A 26,429-nucleotide genomic window follows, 5' to 3' on the forward strand; every position below is an offset into this window, starting at 1 on the left:
AAGCCACGTTTTACATTAAATAGGTATAGCCTGCAAAGCCATTCTAATTCTGAATTAGGAGAAAAACATACGGCTGAATTTTACCATTTTGAGTTCAGTGTTTTGTCGAGTTAGATTCATGGCACCCAGTCTGCCATTGCTTGGAGCGACTTTCTTCATGTAATTTTCCACTTTTCACTTCATTGATTATGTGTATGCGCTCTACAGCACCTTTCTTGCACACATCAGAAAATATGGAAGTGCTCACCACTGCTGGAACCCTCTGGTGTCCGCATTGGTGGCATCAGCTGCACATCACTCCAAGAGCTGATCCTTACACTGTGGAGCTCAACTGTTATCACTGAGGACATGGCCCCAAAATGAAATAGGGTATTCTGCTTCATGGAGATGGCGGTACTTGTAGATTGAATAGTAGAAAAGACAGCATTCTCCAAATGTCCTTTATACTGCCAAGGAGGCCACGTTACTAGAAATAGATGGCCTGGACTGAGATAGCAGCCCAGGCCTGTGTTATGCATGGGCAAAAAAATATGCAGCAGTGAAAGGGAAAACTTCAATGATCTGCTGTGCTCCACAAGGAATTGTGCCTCCATCTTCTCATTTCAAACTCGCACCCAAACAGCTGCATCATACTCTAATTCTGCCACTCCGCACAACTCTCATCAAGATGGATGATAACTCTCAGTATTATTCGCAGCATCTTACTCACCTCATCCTTCCATGCTACTAACTTTTCCTGCTTACTCACTATGGATACCTTATTAAATCTCCTAAAACTGCTGAGCAATCTTGAAAATGTAATTGAAAAGAAGTTCTGGGATTTACATATCAAATTACAGAAAGCAGCATGTCCCATTAAGGTTTTAATCTGAGATTGTTGACTGTATCACATCGCCACTGGACTCCTTTGGCTATAAATTCTGTGAGCATGATCTTAACTTCCACAACCACCTGATGAAGGAGCAGTATTTGGAAAGCTAGTGCTTCCAAATAAACCTGTTGGACTGTAACCTGGTGTTGTGTGATTTTTAACTTTATCTGCACCGGCAGCTTTGCCACATAACTTTACATCATGAAAAGCATAGAAGTTCTTAAATCCAGCAAACGAGGTACTACTAGAGCTGAGGCAGGCAAAGCTGCAGGATTTTCAGCTTTTTTCCTTAGGTTCTCATAAATTGATGAGGCTTTCTGATTTATGGTGAGAAATGTTGTCCCAGGTGGCTTATTCAATTGATCTTCTATCCACACACTTAGAAGCTGCTCCATCTCCTCTAGTTCCTTTTTTCATGATCTCACAGACTTGCTAGTGCTCAGATTTGTTCCAGCAATGCAACTTGTTTTAATTCTTTCTGCATTGTCTCCACTGGTGCGTAGCGTCGACTCCTTTATTCCTATTGCATGAACATTATGCTGAAACACCTTATAACATCTAGCTTCTGTTCAAGTGTTATAGCCTGTCTTTTATAATCACCACTCATGATTTTTTCACCTGGATGCTTCCTGCCAACATTCTTGCAACTTTGTCCTTCCACATTCTTGGAAAACACAGAGAGATTTTAAAAAAAAACAAGGTTGAGAATTACTGAGTTCAGCACTGTATGTTTCAGGAAAGCGTGTGAGCCAACTGACCATGTGATGTCAAGCCATGCGAGTCCAGCCATCAGTGTACTGCAACGTCTAATGCAGGGGATGGATTCACATTAAAAAATTGCTCCCCAATCCACCAATCATGTTACATCCAAATTACATTGATGAATTGCACATTTCAGAAAACAACCTGCATATCCACTTGCACTCTTATAATGTCTGCTGCCCAGGCTTTGTTACTGTTGGAACTTGTTAAGTCACATCCATGTGAGTGAAGAACAGCCACTTCAGCATCCCAAGGTTGAAGGAAGTTGTAATGATGAAACATTGCTCATTTCTCACAAGCAACCAACTCTTTGATTGCAAATACTTTCAAATGGAAGCTACCATTAACTGTGACATTGATGACTGAAGTCAAGGCAATACACCACTCAATCTAAAAGCAATGTGCAAGCATTGTACTAGGATCTGGCCTAGAAATAATGCCACTGGAAAATTGATGCTGGTGCACTCAAACTCCCTGATAAGAGTTTGGATTAGTGGTGCTGGAAGAGCACAGCAGTACAGGCAGCATCCGAGGAGCCCTGATAAGAGAACTCTGTTCAGCCGTTGCCTCAATGTCAACTTGATGACTCGTTGTGACCCAGAGAGGCAGAGCATCCACAATACCTCACTTACCATCAAAGCCTTCATAATTGGGACCTATCAAGAGATGCTCGGTCACTTGACAAAGAAACAGTAAAAGTGTTTTTGCATGCAGACAATGTTTGTGTCTATGCAAATTTCAGTGTGTCGGGCTCTAAGCCACTGTCAACACCTTCAATGAGGTTTATTTGTGTACAGAGAACAGAAGAAAGAAAACAAAATATCCAGAAGATTAAGGTTCTCCACCAATCTGTTCCTCCTAAACCACACTTGCTAGACCACAAAATTCCACACCAAGGCCTTGGACAATGTGAACCATTTCCTTATCTTTGAAGTCAACTGTCAACAAGCACAGACATTAATGATGTGCTTTAATCCCACATTTAGTGGGCCAACATAATTTTTCGACACCTGAGGAAGGGTATGATCAAAGACCAGGGCCTCCAATGTAGCACCATGCTCAGAGTCAACAGAACTGAAGTCCATCTACTCTTGATAATTAGTCAAGTGACAGAAAATGTCATCATTCGTGCTATTAGCAGCACTTGATTAACAATAACCTGATTCTCCCTGTGGAGAGCTTATTACCTCATTACAGCCTTGATACAAAAGATGAAGTCACATGTGATCTGTGGTGTGCTAATAAGTTAGATACAGAACTGGCTTAGTCATGGAACACAGAGAGAAGGAGGGGAATAGTATTTTTCTGACTGGAGATCTGAACACATTGGTGTTCTGCAGGGATCAGTATTGGAATCCCTGTTGTTTGTAATATAAGGTGATTTGAAGGAGAATGTATGTGACCTGATTAGTAAGTTTTCAGGTGACGCAAACATCAATGGAGCTGAGGATAGTGAGAAGAGTTGCCAAATGATACAGCAGGATATAAATAAGCTGGAGATTTGAACAAAGCAGATGGAGTTTCTTCAGGACAAATGCAAGGTGATGTATTTTGGAAGATCTCATGCAGGAGAGAAGTATACAATATATGGCAGAACCCTTAGTAGCATCAGCATATAGAGGGATCTAGGCGTGCAGGTCTACAGTTCCCTGAAAGTGGCAACACAAGAGGATGAGGTGGTCAAGAAGGCACACGGCATGCTCATCTTCATCGGTCGGGACATAGGGTATAAAAATTGGCAAGCCATTTTGCAGCTACATAAAACTTGGGTTTGGCCACATTTGGAATATTATGTACAGTTCTGGTCAACATGCTACCAGAGGGATGTGGAGGCATTGGACAGGATACAGAAATGGTTTATTAGGATGGTTTGGAGGATCTTAGCTATGAAGAGAGATTGGACAAACTCGGTTTGTTCTCATTTGAAAATCAGAGGATGAGGTGATCTGATAGAAGTTTTCTGAATTCTTTAGGTAACATTTAAACAATAATAACCATTGTTAGCAATTTTAGTGGTTTTTCATAGATGTAAATGTTACTTTAGAGCCTTATTGTTTTATATACAGTAATGTTACTGATGCTGGTTCATTGGACTGCTAAGATGATAACCAATGGAAAAGACAATGGGGTTTGTATCCACATTTTCCCAGACAGTAAACTTCTATCATTTGTTGTGCCATCCAAATCAGGCAACAAATAGAGTTCATAAATTCTCCCACAGGCTTGGAAGAAAGTCCATCTATTGTGAACTTTCCATCTGCTAGACCAAAACTAGCTGAGCCAAAGAATGCCATAATTTTCAGAGAATGCTGTATAACATGAAATTGACCTTTAAAAAGATTCTGCTTAATGATGCAAACTTTCTATCGTAGGAATCACCTTATGTTATGCTGAAGAAAAATTATGAACAATTCGAAGGAAATGACCAGTACGAAGGCTATTGTGTTGATCTAGCTGCAGAAATAGCCAAACATTGTGGCTTTAAGTACAAACTATCCATAGTGCCTGATGGGAAGTACGGCGCTAGGGATGGGGAAACTAAAGTTTGGAATGGAATGGTGGGAGAGCTGGTCTATGGGGTAAGGTAACAAATAATTTAAATGAATTTATTGCAGCGCAGTCAATGATTAAAGTACACATGCCTTCACAACAGTGGATAATCGCCAAGAAGAGAATAAAGTTATGATGCTGGTTTTGACACATAGGCAATATGGCTATTGTAAGAACCTATGGAAATGTTATCATTTATTTGAATATTGACTATATATAAGTAAGATACTCTGTTCTGTTATTTTGAGAAATGAAGGAAATGTGATGATGATGGACAATTGCATTTCCTAAAGTAACAAGATACATTTAATGAAGAATGAATGTAAACTATTTTCACATTACATGATTGGTTGCACAAATGCAAACCTTTAAATAAAAAATTGCTATTGGTCTGCAATTGGCAATTGGCAATATTTGTTGAACAACATTTCATTTTTTGATGTTGGATCAAATCCTTTTACATGGAATCATGATAAACAAACAATACCACCCCAGACCCAACAGTTTCCATATCATTAAGAACTGTTCATATGCGTGCATAAATTAATAAATGAAGCCTAAGCCCAGCAGGGCACTGAGTTTATCATCTTTTAATTTTAAATGATAAGGCAGTTGTGATTTTATTATATTATATTTTAATTAAATTGCAGCCTTCCTTTGACTAATATTCAGAAGCTATAGCGTTGGAACAACTACTCTCAACGATGTAACATCAACTGTGCATAATTATATTTAAAATTACAACAGGAAATACATAGAAGCATCAATAAGGAGAGAAGATACTTTTTTTGACAGAGCATCTTCATCAATATTGAATGATTATAATCAAAGACACAATTAGAAAAATGCCAGTATTTGAACATTATTTTTACTTGGCTAAAAGTACATTGTTAATCTATTACATTCTTACCCATTAATAATGATATTTTTTCTCTACCTGTGTTTTGTCTCTGCAGAAAGCAGATATTGCAGTCGCCCCATTGACAATAACATTGGTAAGAGAAGAGGTGATCGACTTTTCAAAGCCCTTCATGAGCCTTGGGATATCCATCATGATAAAGAAGCCCCAGAAGTCAAAGCCAGGAGTGTTTTCCTTTCTAGATCCATTAGCCTATGAAATCTGGATGTGCATTGTCTTCGCTTACATCGGGGTCAGCGTAGTTTTATTCCTGGTCAGCAGATTTAGTCCATATGAGTGGCACACTGAGGAATACGAAGATGGACGGGAAACACAAAGTAACGACCAAACTAATGAATTTGGGATATTTAATAGTCTCTGGTTTTCTCTGGGTGCCTTTATGCAGCAAGGATGCGATATTTCGCCAAGGTTGGTCACTCAAGCATTTTAGCTTTGTGTATTTTCGGTCCCTATCTGATGCCATGGTGGATATACATTTGCACTTAAATCAGATAGTTTCCCAATATAAAAACAAGAAAAGAAATAACATGAAAATTTATTTGAATGTTTTGGCTATAAAAAAAGGGAAAATAAGGAAAAATGCATATTTTATTTAGATCAAAAAATTACACAAATGATATCTTATAATATCATTCATGTAATTCTACAGTGAATGTATATACACCATGCTGCTGAGACTGTAAAATGCATAAGGTTACAGTCATTATTTAGTCCTCTTGGAGGGGTACCGTGTTTTTGCTGCATATTTCCATTTACAATCAATGGTTATGTGTACCTAACAGAAGCCAACGAGAAGAATGATGACAAATGGTAAGAATTTCCTGCCTTGTTAGACTATCACCCATCCATTCATCAAATTGTTTCTTATTCACATTAACATGCTTTTGGTAAACTTAAAAAAAGGGATATCCAGTACAATAATTTATTTTAATAGATCCCTGGCTCTGAAATTAATTTGTTGACAAAGGTGTAATTGAGACAGCTGAGATCTTTCATTGAAATCCACTACTAAGCATCAAATATGATAGAAGTATTTATCTGAGGTACTACTGTGGGCAACTCAGTGATTAGCACTGCTGCCTCACAGTGTCAGGGATCCCAATTTGATTCCAGCCTTCGGTGACTGTGTGGAGTTTGCATGTTCTCCACATATCTGCATGGTTTCCTTTGGGTGCTCGGGTTTCCTCCAACAATCTAAAAGATGTGCAAGTCAGGTGAATTGGCCATGCTAAATTGGCCATAGTGTTAATTGCATTAGTCAGGGGTAAAAGTAGGGTAAGGGAATGGATCTGAATGGGTTACTGTTTGGAGAGTTGGTGTGGACTTGTTGGGCCGAGCGGCCTGTTTCCATACATTAGGGAATCTTACCTAAAGTTAATATTAAGGGCAGCCATAATCATCTTTGCTTTTCTACTTTTTGAAAATTTACGTTCCTTCTAATATACATGCTCAGCTTTATCTAAACCATGATCAGTTAAAATTCTTGAGTCTTGTACATTTAATGTGAACAGTACTGCTAGTCCTTGAATCAAGTAAAGGCTTAAAACAGATTTGCTGCATTTTTGAGAGATAGTTGTCATGAATTACTAAATTCAGAATATTTTATATATTGATCTTCTATTTTCATAAAATTACACACTATTTAGTATGTCTTGTTCATGGATTGTTTAGCACATTATTTATTTTGTTAGGTTAGATTAGTAACTTTATCCTTCCAGATTTGTAGCTAAGTACAGCACTTTCAACATTAGCCTGGCAATATTTGACTCAGTATTGCATATTTGAAGCACCTTTACAGCTATTTTAGACAGAAATGAATTGTATTCTGCATCATAATTTGAAGAGAGGTAGCTATCTTGTTAGTTAAGAAAATAATAATATATTTCCCTCGCCCCTTTCATAGTTAAACAAGTATGTTTAGTTATTTTAAATATACAAAAGAATGACTCATGAATAATTACTTACAAGCAAGTTGTTTGCAGTTTATTAACAACATATTAGTCACACCTAACCATGATAATTGTTAACCGATAAATAACCACTAAAATCAACCATTGTTCATGTGCTCACAACTTGTCATGCTAGCTGCTGGATTCATCTTAATTTCTTCTGTTGACATTATTTGAATGATGCTATCTATTTTCGTGGTCCAGGTCTAAAACAGGTAATTAGTTTTCTATTTTTAGTTTTGTCAGAATACTGGAGACGTAGTTATATGCATAATTTATAATTGACACTACTCATAACACAAGAATGGTAACATATTGAAGGTTCATTGACAGAGTAACTGCTTCTAAGATCTGCTTATTCTACCATTAGTAAGTGTGTGATCATAGTTGATAATGATGCATATAACAGTCTTCCTCTTTCCTAAAGGTGAGGTGTATGGCCTCTTGGCAGTGCTCAACTCTGCTATGATGTCACTAAGATCCACTGATGAATTGCACATGGAATATTCAATCCTTGTGATATATTTCTTATCTAGGTTAGAAAGTGCAATTGAACATTGATAAACTCCAACTCCATGGAAGAAGAAAATTATTAAACCACTCTTACTGTTTTGATTAAAAAGTAAACAAACCATATGTAATTTATATCTGTACCCTTTTCCCTTTAATAGGTTTGACAGGTGAGGAAAGCTTAATTTCTGATAATTTCTTGAAACCTGGTGCATAATGTTAAGGTTCAAAAATCCTCCTCATTGCAGCTGTCTTTTACAAAAAAAAGGAACAATGTTTTGCTGCTAGATTTTTGTTTTTTTTTCTTATCTTCATGTAATTTAGTACTTTCGTTAAAATTTGGGTGACAATCCCATAAAATTACTCTCAGATTTATAAAGACCTGGAAAAAAAGTAAAGGCTATAACTATTAGAAACAGTAACGTGAGCATTACAAAATCATTTCTTTTGATGATGAGTATTAAATTCATCTTGCATTGTTTCCTGAGCCATAGATTCCATGACCACTACTGGGGTCTGTGCTGGAATAGATGATCTCAGCAGGGGGTGAATGTCCTTGGGCTACAGAGAGGAGAAATCACCCACTCTTAAGATATACAGTTGGAAAGTGCAGATTTGTGGACACCAAGGGGGATGAATTTCTCTGCTTGCTTTGTCTTATTACTGCCTAAATTCATTTAAAGAAACAAACACAGGTTTGCCGTGTTCTTCAATGCATGACCAGAGGAATTATTTCCTTTAGGTAAGTAGCTGAGCAGTTCAAATATGATGTCCTCATTGTTGAATTACAGTGCTCAGAGCATGGAATTGTCTGCCAGTACTGACTGTTTTGAACTAACACATGAAATATGGCCATTATTGCACTTCAAAATTAGCAAACCCAGTGCTTTCCAAAAAAAACCATTGAAACCTTGAGATGAGAGCCAGAGTAAGATTACCAGACATTAACCTTTGCTGTGATTTTCTAAAGATTGATTTTTGTTTTACTTATTGATTCTGAAATATCTTTGTGAATATAAAAGTTAATGTGACTGATCAGTAACCCACCTGACTCTATTGTTATCAAAATAAAGAAGGGTACTGAGTACTTGGAGAATAGGTCTAATGCTATTAAGGACATTAATTTGGTACCAAAAGATCTGCTCAGGTATATCATAAGTTCAGTGATCTTTACAATCCTGCTAAGTGGAGACATATGCAAGTGCTTCTGCCGAATTTTTTTTAAAAAATCAAAGGAGTGTTGCTACTTGGTTATTAGATGGGATTAGCAGTCATGGGAATTTACTTAGACTATTTCTTTATTTTAACCCCAGTCATACAAGTCAAAGAAATTTAACTTCTCTTAGAATTTTAGAGCAAGGAAAGAGGACAAGAGAATATAAATATCAACTTGTTTCAAATAAAACTTTGGATTTCTGGATTCTTCTGCGTGCATAAAACTTGGATATTTGCAACAAATTTGTTTCTCATGCTTAGAATATGTGTCTTTTCTTAAGCACCTGGGTTTGAGAAATTATATTGTGTTTTTGTAAATAATTCATCTTGACTGAATTCACCACAAAAGTTGTTCCCTGAACGTTGAGTTTTGCATTTTTATGTACCAAATGCCTAGCTTCTCGTATCTGTGTTTAATCTGTTTTGGATGTTCTCAATGTCTTTTTAAGATTAAGTGAAACTAGTCATTCAAGTATTTGGTGCAGTGTTTGTGTAAAACCATACTATGTGTACTTGGAGTACAAATATCCCATTTCTGCTTTTATTTTGTATACCATGTAAGCAGTTAAAAAAAAACTACCATGGAAGTCGGCTAGTTATAATTTGTTTTCATCTGGCTTATACTCATATTTTTGGCAATATTCTCATTGCAGGGTTGCACCTTTTATTGTCTATTAGGCCCAAATGATACTGTCTCCTGAAAAATAACTTTACAGCTGTACAGTTTTGATAATATTAAAAGCATTATCTTCACAAATCATTCAATGGACATAAATCTATGAAAGTATTTTTAATTGTCCTCAAAAATGGCCATAATATACACTTGATGTGCTTCCCTGTAATTAAATTCCAGGCACAATAATACATGACTGATCATTTTGTCCCAAGGAAAGCATTCATTTCATTTTATAAATCCATTTCACACTTATTATTAGATCCCTGTCGGGGCGAATTGTTGGAGGTGTGTGGTGGTTCTTTACCTTGATCATAATATCATCATACACGGCTAACTTAGCTGCTTTCCTGACGGTGGAACGAATGGTGTCTCCCATTGAAAGTGCGGAGGATCTTGCTAAGCAGACAGATATTGCATATGGAACTTTGGACGCTGGATCCACAAAAGAATTCTTTAGGGTAAGATAGAATACTTTTATCTTTGTGTTGAGCTTATTTCTGATGTGAAAGTATTATTGTGACTATGATTAGGTTGAGAAAACATCAATATTTTTAAAGCATAACACTGATCATGCAAGAATGGAACACAGGGAGAACGAGCCATTTGGATACAGAACTGGCTCAAAGGTAAAAGAGAGAGGGGGGTGGTGGAGGGTTGTTTTTCAGACTGTAGGCCTGTGACCAGTGGAGTGCCACAAGGATCAGTGCTGGGTCCTCTACTTTTTGTCATTTACATCAATGATTTGGATGCGAGCATAAGAGGTACAGTTAGTAGGTTTGCAGATGACACCAAAATTACAAATTTACAAAATTATGAGGGGCATGGATAGGATAAATAGACAAAGTCTTTTCCCTGGGGTCGGGGAGTCCAGAACTAGAAGGCATAGGTTTAGGGTGAGTGGAGAAAGATATAAAAGACCTCAGGGGTAACGTTTGCACGCAGAGGATGGTACGTGTATGGAGTGAGCTGCCAGAGGAAGTGGTGGAGACTGGTACAATTGCAACATTTAAGAAGCATTTGGATGGGTATATGAATAGGAAGGGTTTGGAGGGATATGAGCCAGGTGATAGCAGGTGGGACTAGATTGGGTTGGGATATCTGGTCGGCATGGACAGGTTGGACCGAAGGGTCTGTTTCCATGCTGTATATCTCTTTGACTCTATGACTCTATGACTCTATAATCCAGTTCATGATCACCTGGCTTTCTATTTATACTTTGTTATAGCAGTCCATGAGAATCATAACATGTTTGTACTTCATTGAGCTTTGCAAAGTTTTACTGGTGTCTTGACCAATATTTATCATTCAGCCAAATTCACTTGAAAAAACATTGTATCAGGTCATTTCCACCTTGCAATTAATGGAATCTCATTGTGCTCAAGTTGGCTGCCATGCCACCTCCCTTCCAACAATAATTTTGTTTCATCCATATTTCAATGGCAGTAGAGTGGTGTACATCTAAAACTGTAAAGATGGCAGATGAGGAAAATGCTAATGTCATGCTAGTGAGTCAGGAATCTGACATGTTATTGAGCTACAGAAAAGGAACTTGCAGTTTACGTATATTTCACTGTTGGATACAGACACGAGTGTTAAAATGGTAAACTATTTCGAAGATTTTAACCTACAGCGCCTCATTTTTTACTCGAAGATTTTAACCTACTGCGCCTCATTTTTTACTCGAAGATTTTAACCTACTGCGAATCCTCTTGCAAGGATGCCTTCCTTGAAGAAGCTCTCTTCCTCCCTCTACAAGGATTTCAGTGAGTTCCTCTCTCACTGCACCCCCCAGGTCATCTATCCCACCTCCATCGCCCCTCCCCCTAGTCCCTCCTCCCTACCTTTTATCTTAGCCTGCTTGGCTACTCTCTCTTATTCCTGATGAAGGGCTTATGCTCGAAACGTCGAATTCTCTATTCCTGAGATGCTGCCTGGCCTGCTGTGCTTTGACCAGCAACACATTTGCAGCTGTGATCTCCAGCATCTGCAGACCTCATTTTTTACTCAACTATTTCAAAACACTGGTACTCTCTTATGAAGATAAAATTGGAAAAGAAGAAAACATCACTGTGCCATCCAGGCAAAGATAATACAGGCAAAAAATAATGGCCTGTTTATTCCACTGAGTGGTAATCACAGATGAATTGCCATTCTGTTCAAGTTTGTTATATCTGTACTTAACTCTGTTCTGTCTCTAGCTATGAATTCAGATCCTGCCTCTTTCAGAAATACACAGTGTAAATGAAATCAATACAGTTCACCCAGACTGCAGAATACATGGATGAAATCAAATCACATCCCCTCTTGCAGCAGTCAGTACTTAATGCGACTTAAATGTACAACACCACAGCCAGGCCCTTTGACAGCTGTTGTGAAAGGTTAAGTATGTAAAGTAAGTGGAAGGTCAGCATGGCAGTTGGTTAAGTGGTTAGGATGCCAGATGGGAAGGGTGCCAGATGAGAGGGGGCAGGTAAGTAAGGTGCCAAGCAAGATTGCTAACCATTGGAATGCTTAGGGTATAACAAAATGGTGAAAAGGTAATGAGGCAAGCAAAAGCTGTTGGTAGGGAGGGGATGCATATCTGGGCTGATGGCAACCCAACTAGTGCAGTAGAACATTGGAAGGATTAGATCACACCCATTTTCTATGGCAACTGATGTCTGACAAAATAATTGAAAAGTTAAATTCACCAGAGTTTCAAATGGGTGGCTGCTGTCAGCATACCTAATAGAAAATGGCACATTCAATGACAGTAATGATCAGCTCTAAGCTGAATCTTGGGAGCATCCCTTGCAGACATACTGCAGTACTGACCATGAGAGACCTGCAGTGCCATGGAGAACAATGTTCCTTGAAATCATCTAAGGTAGCATTGCTTCCACACACTGACTATGAAGGAAAACTTTTCTGTAACCACTTCTGTTAGAACCTTTGCCTTCTTTCGTGTAACATTCATCTCCAGTTGTCAGGTCCCTTTAACTTGTCCAGCATGCTATTTTTGTCTCTCAACTCTCAATTGCTTTGTAGTTCAAACCAGATCAAAATCTAAAATTATGTTAATGACCTGATAAAAACTGTGTTTTCATTGATGTATTTTCATCCAATCTGTTTACTTAATTGGTGGTGAAAAATCTTAACGGCCTTAATGATTAAGTGGATCAGCTATTATCTATGCCAGGTCCCTTCATGTCCCATTACATCTGTCTGTTTGGTTTAGATTGGAGATATACATTTGAAACGTACTTTAATAGGACTTTCATCACCAAATTCCTCTTTCATTGTTATCTGTTTCTTCGTTACCTGGAACTTATCTGTCAATTTAATAGGATTATTCTTTTTCATACTATCTTTTCCTTTGCGGTATTATCTAAAATATTCAGCAGGTTAGGCAGCAACTGTGAGATGAAAATTTGCGCAAAATCTTCTGTCTTCTCCTCTGCCATGTTTGGTGACTTGAGGCATTTTATCAGATAGGAAGGTGGCACGTGAGGGGCTGACACCTTTTGCCTCTACCCTCCAGCCTGGTTCTGTCCAAGATTAGTTCCCAGACCCAGTCACCAATTGAGTCCCTCTATTTGAGACCTTTAGGTGGCCAGTAAATGGCCTCACCACTGATACTGGTACTAATAAAATGGTGAATAGGGGTGTCACCATGCAGGAACTATGATAAGCAAACATTTGCTTATGAGATCCTTGGGAGGACATATGTGGTTACCTCACTCAAAAGTATTTAGTGCCTGGTCAAGCATCAAGACACAAAGAGGGGGGCATGTTGGGAGCCACCACTATTGCCTTGTTCTCGATCCCCTTCTCCCCTGCCTCTGCTATCTCTACCCCTGAGGTCTTTCACACATTGACTCACCCATATTTGAGTCCCTCCTTAATCCAAGGATTCAGGTGGGTATCAGCCACTCTCCCCAGGTGGTACTGCTTACTGCAGAGGAGCTGCTGTTCAGCAGTTCTTTGGATTTGGGACTTCTTTTCTGAGGTTCTTGACAACCCCTATGGGGGGATTTTATATGTGTGTGCATGTGCACGCGCACGTGCGTGTGTGTATATGTTGTACTACTGGCTCTTCAGTGTACACAGGGATCCTTGTTGCCTCGATAAGTTCTGCTGTCGATAAGTTAGCTCTCTATGGAGCTAACGGATGGAATTTTATTTGATAGACCCATAGGCAGAAGAAAAGCTAGTAACAGGCCAATAGCAGAGACACCATCTGGGGTCAGTGTGGCTGGAGGCAAAAAAACGGAATCAAGACTGGGAAAGAATGTTTTTTTCTGGCTTCATCTGAGCTCTCATACTGGAGGCAGTGAGGTTCAGAAGGGACATGCTGTTTCTTCGGGTTGGGAAGGAAAGGCCAACCCCACAAACTGACCAGGCAAGACTGGAAGTTATGGAAGCTTACAGCTGCAAAACTGGGATGCCTAGAATTTAGATACAGAATCAGATACTGACCTCACTAAATCAAAAGAAGTGAATGGCACATCATTCCCTGATGTCCCTCATGTTCTCCAGCAAAACATTGATGCACACACCTTAGTTCTATATACTGTATACATCTCTGTTCACACACCTCCTCAAATGTCTATCTGAATAGTCATCACTCACTGACTTCTTCCAGCCTCCTGCCTGTCTATTTTGGATTCCAGCATCTGCACTTTTTTTGGCTCTGGCTATAGATGTCAGCAGCCATTCTTCAAAAATGTCTTGAGCTTGTTCCTGTCATATTGAGAAAGCTCATTCTTTATTGATATATCCTATGCTATGGTACAAAGTTCAGCGAGCTGGACTTTTCTCCCTTTGAGTGCTAGTTATTAGTCCTGGTGATGAATCTGTTGGCATGGTTCCTGCTGCTTCTATAGTTAGAACATAGAACATAGAAAAATACAGCACAATACAGGCCCTTCGGCCCTCAATGTTGCGCCGACCCAAGCCCACCTAACCTACACTAGCCCGCTTTCCTCCATATGCCTATCCAATGCCCGTTTAAATGCCCATAAAGAGGGAGAGTCCACCACTGTTACTGGCAGGGCATTCCATGAACTCACAACTCGCTGAGTAAAGAATCTACCCCTAACATCAGTCCTATACCTACCACCCCTTAATTTAAAGCTATGCCCCCTCGTAATAGCTGACTCCATACGTGGAGAAAGGTTCTTATGATCAACCCTATCTAAACCCCTAATCATCTTGTACACCTCTATCAAGTCACCCCAAAACCTTCTTTTCTCCAATGAAAATAGCCCCAAGTGCCTCAGCCTTTCCTCATACGATCTTCCTACCATACCAGGCAACATCCTGGTAAACCTCCTTTGCATCCATTCCAGTGCCTCCACATCCTTCCTGTAGTATGGCGACCAAAACTGCACACAATACTTCAGATGCGGCCGTACCAGAGTCTTATACAACTGCAACATGACCTCAGGACTCCGGAACTCAATTCCTCTACCAATAAAAGCCAGTACGCCATATGCCTTCTTTACAGCACTAATTACCTGGGTGGCAACTTTCAGAGATCTATGTACATGGACACCAAGATCCCTCTGCTCATCCACACTACCAAGTATCCGACCACTAGCCCAGTACTCCATCTTCTTGTTACTCTTACCAAAGTGAATCACTTTATACTAAGCTACATTGAACTCCATTTGCCACCTTTCTGCCCAGCTCTGCAGCTTATCTATATCCCTCTGTAACCTGCCACATCCTTCCTCACTGTCAACAACTCCACCGACTTTCATATCATCCGCAAACTTGCTCACCCAACCTTCTAACCCCTCCTCCAGGTCATTTATAAAAATGACAAAACAGATCCTTGCGGAACACCGCTGTTAACTGCACTCCAAGATGAACCTTTACCATCAACTACTACCCTCTGTCTTCTTCCAGCCAGCCAATTCCTAATCCAAAACTCCAACTCACCCTCAATGCCATACCTCCGTATTTTTTGCAGTAGCCTACCATGGGGAACCTTATCAAATGCCTTACTAAAATCCATCTACACCACATCTACCGCTTTACCCTTAGTCACCTTCTCAAAGAATTCAATAAGGTTTGTGAGACACGACATGCCCTTCACAAAACCATGCTGACTATCCTTGATCACATTATTCCTATCCAGATGTTCATAAATCCTATCCCTTATAATTCTCTCTAAGACTTTGCCCACAACAGAGGTAAGACTCACCGGCCTATAGTTACTAGGGTTATCCCTATTCCCCTTCTTGAACAAGGGAACCACATTTACTATCCTCCAGTCTTCTGGCACTATTCCTGTAGACAACAAGGACATAAAAATCAACGCCAATGGCTCTGCAATCTCCTCCCTTGCTTCCCAGAGAGTCCTAGGATAAATGCCATCAGGCCCAGGGGACTTATCTATATTCACCCTTTCCAGAATTTCCAACACCTCTTCCCTACATATCGCAAAGCCATCCATTCTAATTAATTGTGACTCAATATTCACATCGGCATCAATGTCCTGTCCCTGAGTGAATACTGACGTAAAGTATTCATTCAGTATCTCCCCAATTTCTTGAGCCTCCACACGCAATTTCCCACCACTATCCTTGACGGGACCTATTCCTACCCTAGTCATTCTTTTATTCCTGACATACCTGTAGAAAGCCTTTGGGTTTCCCCTAATTCTACCAACCAAGGACTTTTCATGTCCCCTCCTTGCTGCTCTTAGCTCTCTCTTTAGATCCTTCCTGGCTACCTTATAACTCTCAATCGCCCCAATTGAACCTTCACGCCTCATCTTTACATAGGTCGCCCTCTTCCCTTTAACAAGGGATTCCAATTCTCATTAAACCACGGCTCCCTCACACGACCCTTTACTCCCTGCCTGACTGGTACATACTTATCAAGGACACCCAATAGCTGCTCCTTGAACAAGCTCCACATATCAATTGCACCCTTCCCTTGAAGCCTACTTTTTCAAGCCACACATCCTAAGTCATGCCTCACTGCATCATAATTTCCCTGCCCCCAGCTATAACTCTTGCCCTGTAGTGCACACTTGTCCCTCTCCATCACTAAAGTAAAAGTCACCGAATTGTAGTCACTGTCCCCAAAGTGGTCACCTACCTCCAATTCTAACATCTGGCCTGGTTCGTTACCCAGAACCAAATCCAGTATGCCCTTACCTCTTGTTGGCCTGTCTACATATTGTGTCAGGAAACCCTCCTGCACACATTGGACAAACACCGACCCATCTAACGTACTCGAGCTATAGCTACTCCAGTCAATATCTGGAAAGTTAAAGTCCCCCATAACAATCACCCTATTACTTTAACTCTTCTCCTGAATCAGCCTCGCAATCCTTTCTTCTGTGTCTCCAGGACTATTAGGAGGCCTGTAGAAAACTCCTAACAGGGTGACCTCACCTTTCCTATTTCTAACCTCAGCCCAAACTACCTCAGATGGCGAGTCTTCATCCATCGTCCTTTCTCCTGCTGTAATGCTATCTTTGACAAGCAATGCCACACCTCCCCCTCTTTTATCCCCACCTCTGACCCTACTAAAACATTTAAACCCTGGAACCTGCAACAACCGATCCTGTCCCTGTTCTACCCATGTCTCCGTAATAGCCACAACATCGAACTCCCAGGTACCAACCCACGCTGCAAGTTCACCTACCTTATTTCGTATACTTCTTGCATTGAAGTATACACACTTCAAGCCACCTTCCTGTTTACAGGCACTCTCCTTCGAGATTGATGCCATGTTCCTAACCTCCCTACACTCCAAGTCCTGTACCCTAAAGCTACAGTCTAGGTTCCCATGCCCCGGCGGAGTTAGTTTAAACCCCCTGAAAGAACACTAGCAAACCTCCCCCCAAGGATACTGGTGCCCCTCAGGTTCAGGTGTAGATCATCCTGTTTATAGAGGTCCCACCTTCCCCAGAAAGAACCCCAGTTATCCAGAAACCGGAATCCCTCCCTCCTGCACCATCCCTGTAGCCACGCATTTAACTGCTCTCGCTCCCTATTCCTCGACTCTCCATCACGTGGCACGGGTAACAAACCAGAGACAACAACTCTGTTTGTTCTAACTCTGAGCTTCCAACCTAGCTCCCTGAAAGCCTGTCTAACATCCTCATCCCTCTTCCTACCTATGTCATTGGTGCCAATGTGGACCACGACTTTGGGCTGCTCCCCCTCCCCCTTAAGGACCCGGAAAACACGATCAGAGACATCACGTACCCTTGCACCTGGGAGGCAACACACCAAACGTGAGTCTGTCTCGCCCCACAAATCCGCCCATCTGTGCCCCGAACTATCGAGTTTCCAATAACTATTGCTCTGTTCTTCTCTTCCCTCCCCTTCTCAGCAACGGGGATAGGCTCCGTGCCAGAGGCCTGAATCCCATTGCTTACCCCTGGTAAGTCGTCCCCCCAACAAGTATCCAACACGGTATACTTGTTATTGAGGGGAACGGCCGCAGGGGGTCTCTGCACTGGCTGTTTCCTCCGAGTCCGCCTCACTGTCACCCATCTGTCTGCAATCTTTGGAGTTACTACTTCCCTAAAGCTCCGATCTATGACCACCTCTGCCTCCCGAATGATCCTAAGTTTATCCAACTCCAGCTCCAGTTCCCTAACACGGTCTTGGAGGAGCTGGAGATGGGTGCACTTCCTGCAAATGTAATCAGCAGGGACGACCATGGCATCCCTCACCTCATACATGTTGCAAGAGGAACATTGCACTGCCTTCACTGCCATCCCTCTAAAAGTAACCTTAAAAAAACTAGGTCTAAACACTAGAATAAGCAAAATGCAGCACTTACCTTCTTACCACAACGGGTCTTATTATTAGGTTAGAGGAGGAGGGCGGGTGGGAGGCTCTACCTTTGTAGTGCCTCGGGTTCTTCTCCTGCGCGCCTTTATAGGGGGAAAAAAGCAACTTACCCAGGTAAGCTTGCACTACACCAGCTTCCGGGTCCGCTCCGTGCTTTTTCTAAAGAAAAACTTTCTAATTTAAACCGTTAAACAAACGTCACCGAGCCTTCAAGCAGCCACTGCCAAACAGCCCTTACCTGCTCTGCTGAGAGAGTTGGTATGACTGCTCCTGTTGCTCCTTATCGGAGGTCTGTGCTTTAGCTGCATCAGTTGCTCCTATTCTGCAATGAAGGCTGGCAGCAGGAAAGTTGAGATTGAAGTGATTAAAGTCACCAATGTAATGACTTTGAAAAAAATTAAAAATCAGCTTTAAAGTGGTGAAGACATGTTCTTAGATTTTGCCCTCTGAATAAACATTATTTGTTCAAAAGAAGAGTGTAAGGGTAACAAATTAAGTCAAGGGTAATCAACTTAATGTAAGTGATGGGAAAACAGTAATCTAGGAAATAGTACCAAATGACAGGCTTATCAGATAAATTGAAATGTATGGATTAAAAGAGACAATAACAAAAAAGTTGGACTGAATTATTTCCTTGTGGACTGAAGAAAAGTGTTTCTCCAGGGATTGGTATTAGGCTTCACTTGCTCTGTAGTAATGATTTAAGTTTAATTGTGCAGGGAAACATTTAAAAATTTGCAGTTGACTCAAAACTTGTAAAAGTCCAAAAGTAGAATACAGAATCAGCCAGAAATCTAAAAAGAAAAATAGAAATGTTCAAAAAACTGTAGGTCTGGCAACATCTGTTTTGTATAGTCAAATTATTTGTAAAATGTTAGGAAATTTAAGTGAATGTGAGTCCAGGGTGTCAGATTTACTGTTGCACAACAGTCAAATATCAAGCAACATTAGTCCACCAAAAACATGTATTAGACACATGATATGCTTTAAGAAATAAAACGAAGCTCCAGCATTTGAATCTTTTTTCTATTTTACACTTTTTGGAACAAGAAAGCACAACCTAGTAGCAGCAGGATATAAAAACACAAACATTTCATGCTGATTTAATGTTGCATTAGTGAACTAGTGAAAAATCAACTCAAACTAGTGCTAGATAAGAGGAGGAAAGCAAAGTGATTGGTACAAAAACGAAATGGTGATGTCGATCCAGCCTGTGCTGATTTGGGAAACAGTTGATATTGCGGAGGCATCTGAGCAGTTTAACTGAAAGTGCAGATTGATATTCAAAACCTCAGGCAGGAACCAGGGGAATCTATTAACAATTTTTAACAACATTGAAAAGCGCACATGAAGAGCTGATGGATCAACACATTTAGGGATCTCCACAGCCTGAGGTATGAAACATTTGACTGGAAAGAACAAGCTCACAATATGACAAGCTGGAGCAGATGAAACCATGAGGAAAATAAAGTAGATGCTGATTACCCAAATCAGGGGGTGGCTCAGTGGTTAGCACTACTGTCTCAAAGGCAGCAGGGACCCAGGATTGGATTCCAGCCTTGAATGACTTCTGTATGGAATTAGCACATTCCCTGTTTCTGCATAGGGTTCCACCTGGTGCTCCGTTTTCTACCCACAATCCAAAGATGTGCAGATTAGGTGGATTGGCCATGCTACATTGCCCATAGTGTTCAGGGATGCGTAGGTTAGGTGCATTAGTCAGGAGTAAATGTAGAGTAATAAGGGTAGGGAATGGGTCTGAGTAGGTTACTCTTCAGAGGTTGGGCCAAATGGACTGTTTCCCTACTGTAGGGATTCTATGATTCTTTGAAGAAAGGAAGCTGGGTTGATACAGTAAAGCAAATGAAAGTGATACACAAAGGAAGATATGTTAACTGCACATTCTAGGTCACGGAAAGAGATGATTCTGCTATCTTGGATTTGAGCAGTTATGAAGAACTACCTTTTTTTCTCAATAAACTTGAAGTGAGCAATTACATTGAGGATTGATGCTAAGTTCTCATTGAAAAGTAGTCTCCAATTAGAAGCAAAGAAGATCTGTGCAAATGCCTCTGCAGCGTTTTGATATGACTGTTGGTGCTTTGAAGATTTTGATATCACATCATTGGGCCAGTGAAGGGATCAATGATTTAATTCTAGAGGAAGTAACAAGAGAGCTGACAAGAAAGCTTAAAAGACGGTTTGAAGAGATGGAAGGAAGTGAGACGTTTGTCACAGTCAGAGCTGACAGATTGGGCAAATTCCATTCTGGTGAGAGAGAAGCCAAGTGGACAGCTAGAAATTTGCATGGATCCCAAAGCAATAGCCAGAACAAGGGTTTTCACAAAGTTTGGTGCTAGAGGTGGATTGTGGAGCATGAAGCTTGATGAGAAAACTTCATTTTTAACAACACACAAGACTTCCTGTAGAGAGTTACAAATTGCTGTGTCTAACTTTTTGATTCAATATGAGCCAGGATGAGGATGAGACATACAAGAGACATACAAGACATGCAAAAGCACACCTAGTTTCAAATTGGGAAGTTATTTGTTCAAATCAGTTTTGGTGTGGTTCAAGCTCCCAGATGTTATGCCTTTGGTCATACTAGTCTGAAAACAACTGATTTCACTTGATTTCAAAAGCCAACCATTCTCAGGCTGGATTAGTACTTGGATTTAGATACAGAATCAGATACTGACCTCGCTAGATCAAAAAAAGTGAATGGCACATCATTCCCTGATGTCCCTCATGTTCTCCAGCAAAACATTGATGCACACACCTTAGTTCTATATACTGTATACATCTCTGTTCACACACCTCCTCAAATGTCTATCTGAATAGTCATCACTCACTGACTTCTTCCAGCCTCCTGCCTGTCTATTTTGGATTCCAGCATCTGCACTTTTTTGTCTCTGGCTATAGATGTCAGCAGCGATTCTTCAAAATGTCTTGAGCCTGTTCCTGTCACATTGATCGCCTGAGAATGTCACGTACAGCAGGCTTGCCATGACTCTGAGTTCCAACTGCACTATGTAGTGACTTTCTAAACAGATTGATTAAGACATGACACCCGGAAACGGCAAGAACATCCATCAACAGACACATCGACCTGGACCCCACATACAAACTACTACAGCTGAAACTGACACCCGGAAGCGGCAAGACCAAACCACTATAAATACCGGAAGAAACATCAAAGCAGCGCTTCACAGGAGGCTCCAATAGCACTGATGATGTTCCCTAGCCAGGGAACGAAACGTTTGCAGCAAAAACTTCCAGCTTGGCGAACAGAACCACAACAACGGACACCCGAGCTACAAATCTTCAACCAGACTTTATTAAGACATGAATTAGGAGGGAGAAAAAAGGCAAGAGATGTAAAGGAGCAGGCAGAGAACAGCTGATAATTAGAACCATTGTCCAGATGGAAAAAACCATGGCTACCTACATAAAAACATGGACAAACAAAGGAAACTGGAGTCATGCTCAACTCAGACAAATATATTGTGAACATGTCAGTTCCAGTGCTAGTTCTTTGGTCTCTACAGCCAATGGAATCAAACTAAGTTATGACATAATCACAGCTATCTCAGTGATAGTAGCCACAAGAGACCAGAAAGTGTCAAGACATTTCCTTGGCTTAATTCAGTATTTGAATTCTTTTGTATCTCACATTTCAGAATTCACAGCAAGTGAAAATGTGATTGAAAACCAAATGACACAGGTACGATAGGAATTTCAAAACACTCAGTGGAATGTTATGCAAGGAGACAAACTTAACACACACGACAACAGAGAGAAATCTATCAATCTGCAAGTAAAAGGAATAGGAACAGCCTAGGACAAGAGGAACAATCAATAGCATTTGCACCAAAGCAGTAACCAGCTGAGACCAGATACGTCGATATAGAAGAAAGAGCTTTTGGCAATCATGTATGTATGTGTGAAATTTTATACATATCTGTGTGGAAGAAAATTCTTGTGGGGAATGATCATCATCCTCTCAAACAGACCTATGGAAAAAAAATGCTCAAAGCACCAATAAGACTGCAGAGTTACTTTTGAAGCTTCAGAGTTGAGATTTCTGAAATACAAGCCAGCAGAGGAATGGAACTGGTAGATACCCTATTTCAATTATTGCAGCAGGAGTGAAATTTATCACTTAAATAATGTAACACCGCATAAACGGAGTCAAGCTAAAAACAAAACTAGCAAAGGTGAAGAGTTACAGATGTTTTTTCAACAAGTGATCGAGGATATCCTGATGAGATGCAGTTAACTCTACCAGTAATCAGGCAGTACTGTTTTATGATGACATCGCACTGGAAGATGGCTTTTGGATGGCTGAATCCAGGATAATTATCATCAAAATGATGCAGCAAAATTTTCTCTACAAGATATACAAAGGTCATGTCGGAATGGAGAACTGTAAAGTCAGGAACAGATCACCTGTGTCCTAGATATGTCTTTTCAAAGGCATCAAAAAAATTCTGTCTACTTGTAATGTATGCCAGAAGATCAAAAACACAAATTAGGAGGATATGATATCTACTAAAACTCTACGGAGATCATGTCATATTGTGGGAGTCAATTTATTCGTTCACAATTAAGTGGCATGGTACCTTAATATTGCAGGCTATTTCTGAAAGTTGCCTTTTGTTCTGAAATGTGAAAGATTTGAGAGCTACACTGATCACCTCACTAGTATGAATTGTGTTCATTGAGTTCTGGGCTCTTGAAAGGTATATGTAATCGTGGAACACAGTTAATTTCTATAGATTGATGGGGATTTGATGAATAGCAAAAGTTCAACATCACATTCCTGCACGTCACGTCATGGTTTTATTTAAAGTTACATCCAGATAGTTAAGAAAGACAAAGGAAGATCCAAACCTTGCCTTATTGTCACTCTGATGTGTACCTCTCAAGACCATCCTGAAATCACCTGCAGTTCTGTTGAGTTGAAGAAAGTCGAAGATAACACACTCAAAAAAGACATTCCTTTTCCGTCACCAGAATGAGATAAGACAGCAACTCACTGACACATAGGCAGAAGGAGGTCAACAGATCAATAAGCATGTTGAATCCCTCTTTGAAATGTTTAAAGAATACACCCATATGTACAGAATCCAATTGTGAAGACATAGAAAAGCAGAAAGAATCAGCAGCAATACTTGCAAACCAGTGAAACAAAACCTTTAGCATCACTAACAAGTGGTACAACATTAACAATATCATAGCCAGTGACACAATAGCATCATTTTAACCACACCAGGTGGTTGCAGCACCAGTATAAAATGCATAGCATCAATAATATAGCATGCCATTCTCATCATTTACTGGAAGAAGGCACAACAGCCTATTACTAAAGTATGAATAATATTTTCATAAAGAAAACAAACTCTAGCAAAACCGAGAATCTAAAGATGCTCAGTTTGGTTACAAAATCTAATTGGTAATCTTTTAGTGTAAAAAAATGTGAAAGCATTAATGATAAGAATAGCTACATAAATATAGATACAGGAACTAATTGTTATGTGAATGTACATTATTGCTGCAATGCAAACAAGGCCCTGAGCAACAATTTATTGGTTCCCCAGCCACACACACAACTGAAAGAAAATATTCAATGAAGCTCTAGCATTTTGAATCTAAAATTGTGATTATTTTGAACTTCTGGAGATAAAGGGACAGAACAGAAAATATTCAGCAGGTTTGGCAGTTTCTGTGGACAGAGAAACAAAGCTAATGTTTCAAGTTATGATCTTTCATCAGAAGCTGATGGTAATCTGTTTTTTTTTCTCTCCATGGATACTGTTAAGCTGCTGAGTATTTCCAGCACTTTCTGTTTATATTTAAAATGTATTAGCACTCTGAACAGTGATAAGTTATAAGAAGAGACAGACAGGCTGGATGAATGAGGAGTCATGTGGCAGATGAAATGAATGCAGAGGACTGTGAAGCCAAGAAGTCAAAATGAATTTACAGAATACTGATTTGGCCTCAAATGGAGTATTGTGTCCAGTGCTAGAGAAGAAGAAGGCTACAGAGAATGGTGCAGGTAGCTAATCTCAGATCTGGCTTCCCAAAACTGCAGATGGCCAAACACCAGGCATTTCTACAAGCTGCCATACATGAATTCTAAATTTCATTACATGAATAAATTAGCTCACTGGTTTAATTGCCTAGGTGTTACATTGGTACTGACTATTTCCTGACTTCGCATGCTAGTCTTTTCCTCTGCTCCTGAGAGATTGGGGCAACCGTTGACCTCTCCTGTCCTGGGTTGAAGCACCTGGCTGAACTGCCAGAACTGAAAACTGGCAGGATTCAAAATCTGCCAGAACTGAAAACTGGCAGGATTCAAAATTTGCCATTGACTTGGTACCAAGGCTGCCAGTTTTGAGCTACTGTACCCTAGGCTCCTCATATAGAATAGGGATAGAATGGAGAAGCAAAGGTTATTTTTCCAAGGGAAGTCTGAGAGGACATTTAGTAGGGATGTTCAAAATTGTAAGGTATCTGGACAAATAAATAAGGAAACATCATTCCCATGCTAAAGTAGGAGAATCAGAGGACATTGATTTAAGATGAATGACAAAAGAACATGAATAGACACAAGATCTAGCTAAACTACTCTAATCCCACACGATTTTCAATTCATCCTTTTCATGTCTTCATTGAAGAACGGGTTCTAATGTGCAACAAGTTTAATATCGTTGACCTAAGTGAGTTCCAGGATGCCCACTTTGAAGAAATACATCCAAGCACTGGATGTTAAAACCAGAATCCTAAAATTATGTGGTTGCCAGTTGCATGGGGTTTTTCCCAACCCCTGCAAAGATTGTTTGGTTTAAACCTATAAGGGTGTGGAATCCCATTGAGGTTTGACATGTTTTAAATCCCCACTCCTACTGCCTCCAAACCAAACTGCCCATACTATCCTTTGTTTCAGATTGATGATCTTGTGTCAGATCTCTGCTGACAGGTCAGAGACATACAATATTTGTTTCCTTCTCCAAAGATGCTGCCTAACCACCTAAGCAGTGCCACCATTTTCTCTTTCTGGCTCTGACTTCCAGCTTCTGCAGCATTTTTGTTCATGAAATTGCAACCTGTTCTATTACATTCAGTACACAGCATTTCAGTTATGTCTTCCACCATGTTTTATGCAACCAACTGACCACGTGTTACATTTGCTGTTTTCCCTCTCATAAATTGAACTCCTTTATCTTTTCCTCCCCCAGTGTTTCATTATATTTTTCATCCACAATGTTACTTCAGGTTCCAGGTCACAATTGCCTCTACAAGCCAAGGTATCTCGAATGAGACATAACATCTTTAGCCTTACATCTTAACTGCCAGACCAAATATAAGAAATGAAGTGTGATAGTTTAAAAGGTGACAATTCAATAGGATTCCTTCAGTAGGTGCTATAATAGATGTTAGAAACAAACATGTCCTAATATGACAGCTTAACAATTGTAAAAGTCAGTTATCTTATATTTAATTGTCTGACAAAGAGCAGGATAGAGACTTACAACTGCTGGTTATCTGTTTTTGCTTGAAATGTAAATGACTGGCAAAGAAAAATCAGTCTTGAACATTCATTCACCTGTCCAATTCAATCATTAGACAAAAGAATGTAAGAAGCTGTTTAGATTTGTACCTTATGGCATTTCACTAGTTACAGAACTCTGATTTTGATTTTAATGTACAAATGTAGTGAAGATGTACGGTGTACGGTAACCCTAATTTTATATAGCTAGCTTTAAGCAGCTGTGAAGAAATCCAAGGATGCTCAGAATAAAGTCCATTCTTGGAAACATTCTGGACGTTTTTCTGGAGTAAGACAAGCATTCATGTTTAGATTACTTACAGTGTGGAAACAGGCCCTTCGGCCCAACAAGTCCACACCGACCCGCCGAAGCGCAACCCACCCATACCCCTACATTTACCCCTTACCTAACACTACGGGCAATTTAGCATGGCCAATTCACCTGACCCGCACATCTTTGGACTGTGGGAGGAAACCGGAGCACCCGGAGGAAACCCACACAGACACGGGGAGAACATGCAAACTCCACACAGTCAGTCGCCTGAGTCGGGAATTGAACCCGGGTCTCAGGCGCTGTGAGGCAGCAGTGCTAACCACTGTGCCACCGTGCCGCCC

The 26,429-nt window shown here is 40.2% G+C and overlaps 1 protein-coding gene across 3 annotated transcripts in view; it reads left to right on the forward strand.

Moving 5' to 3' along the window:
* The window catches only part of gria2b (glutamate receptor, ionotropic, AMPA 2b), a 155,733-nt gene that overhangs the window by 121,684 nt on the left and 7,620 nt on the right, over window positions 1–26,429 (forward strand). For all 3 annotated transcript variants that reach the window (XM_060851650.1, XM_060851648.1, XM_060851649.1), the window contains exons 10-12: window positions 4,006–4,212; window positions 5,140–5,510; window positions 9,712–9,910. In XM_060851650.1, the coding sequence (XP_060707633.1) occupies window positions 4,006–4,212; window positions 5,140–5,510; window positions 9,712–9,910 (777 nt within the window). The remainder of the gene's footprint in view (window positions 1–4,005; window positions 4,213–5,139; window positions 5,511–9,711; window positions 9,911–26,429) is intronic.

This window comes from Hemiscyllium ocellatum, chromosome 36, assembly GCF_020745735.1.
Source record: "Hemiscyllium ocellatum isolate sHemOce1 chromosome 36, sHemOce1.pat.X.cur, whole genome shotgun sequence".
Lineage (NCBI taxonomy): Eukaryota > Metazoa > Chordata > Chondrichthyes > Orectolobiformes > Hemiscylliidae > Hemiscyllium > Hemiscyllium ocellatum.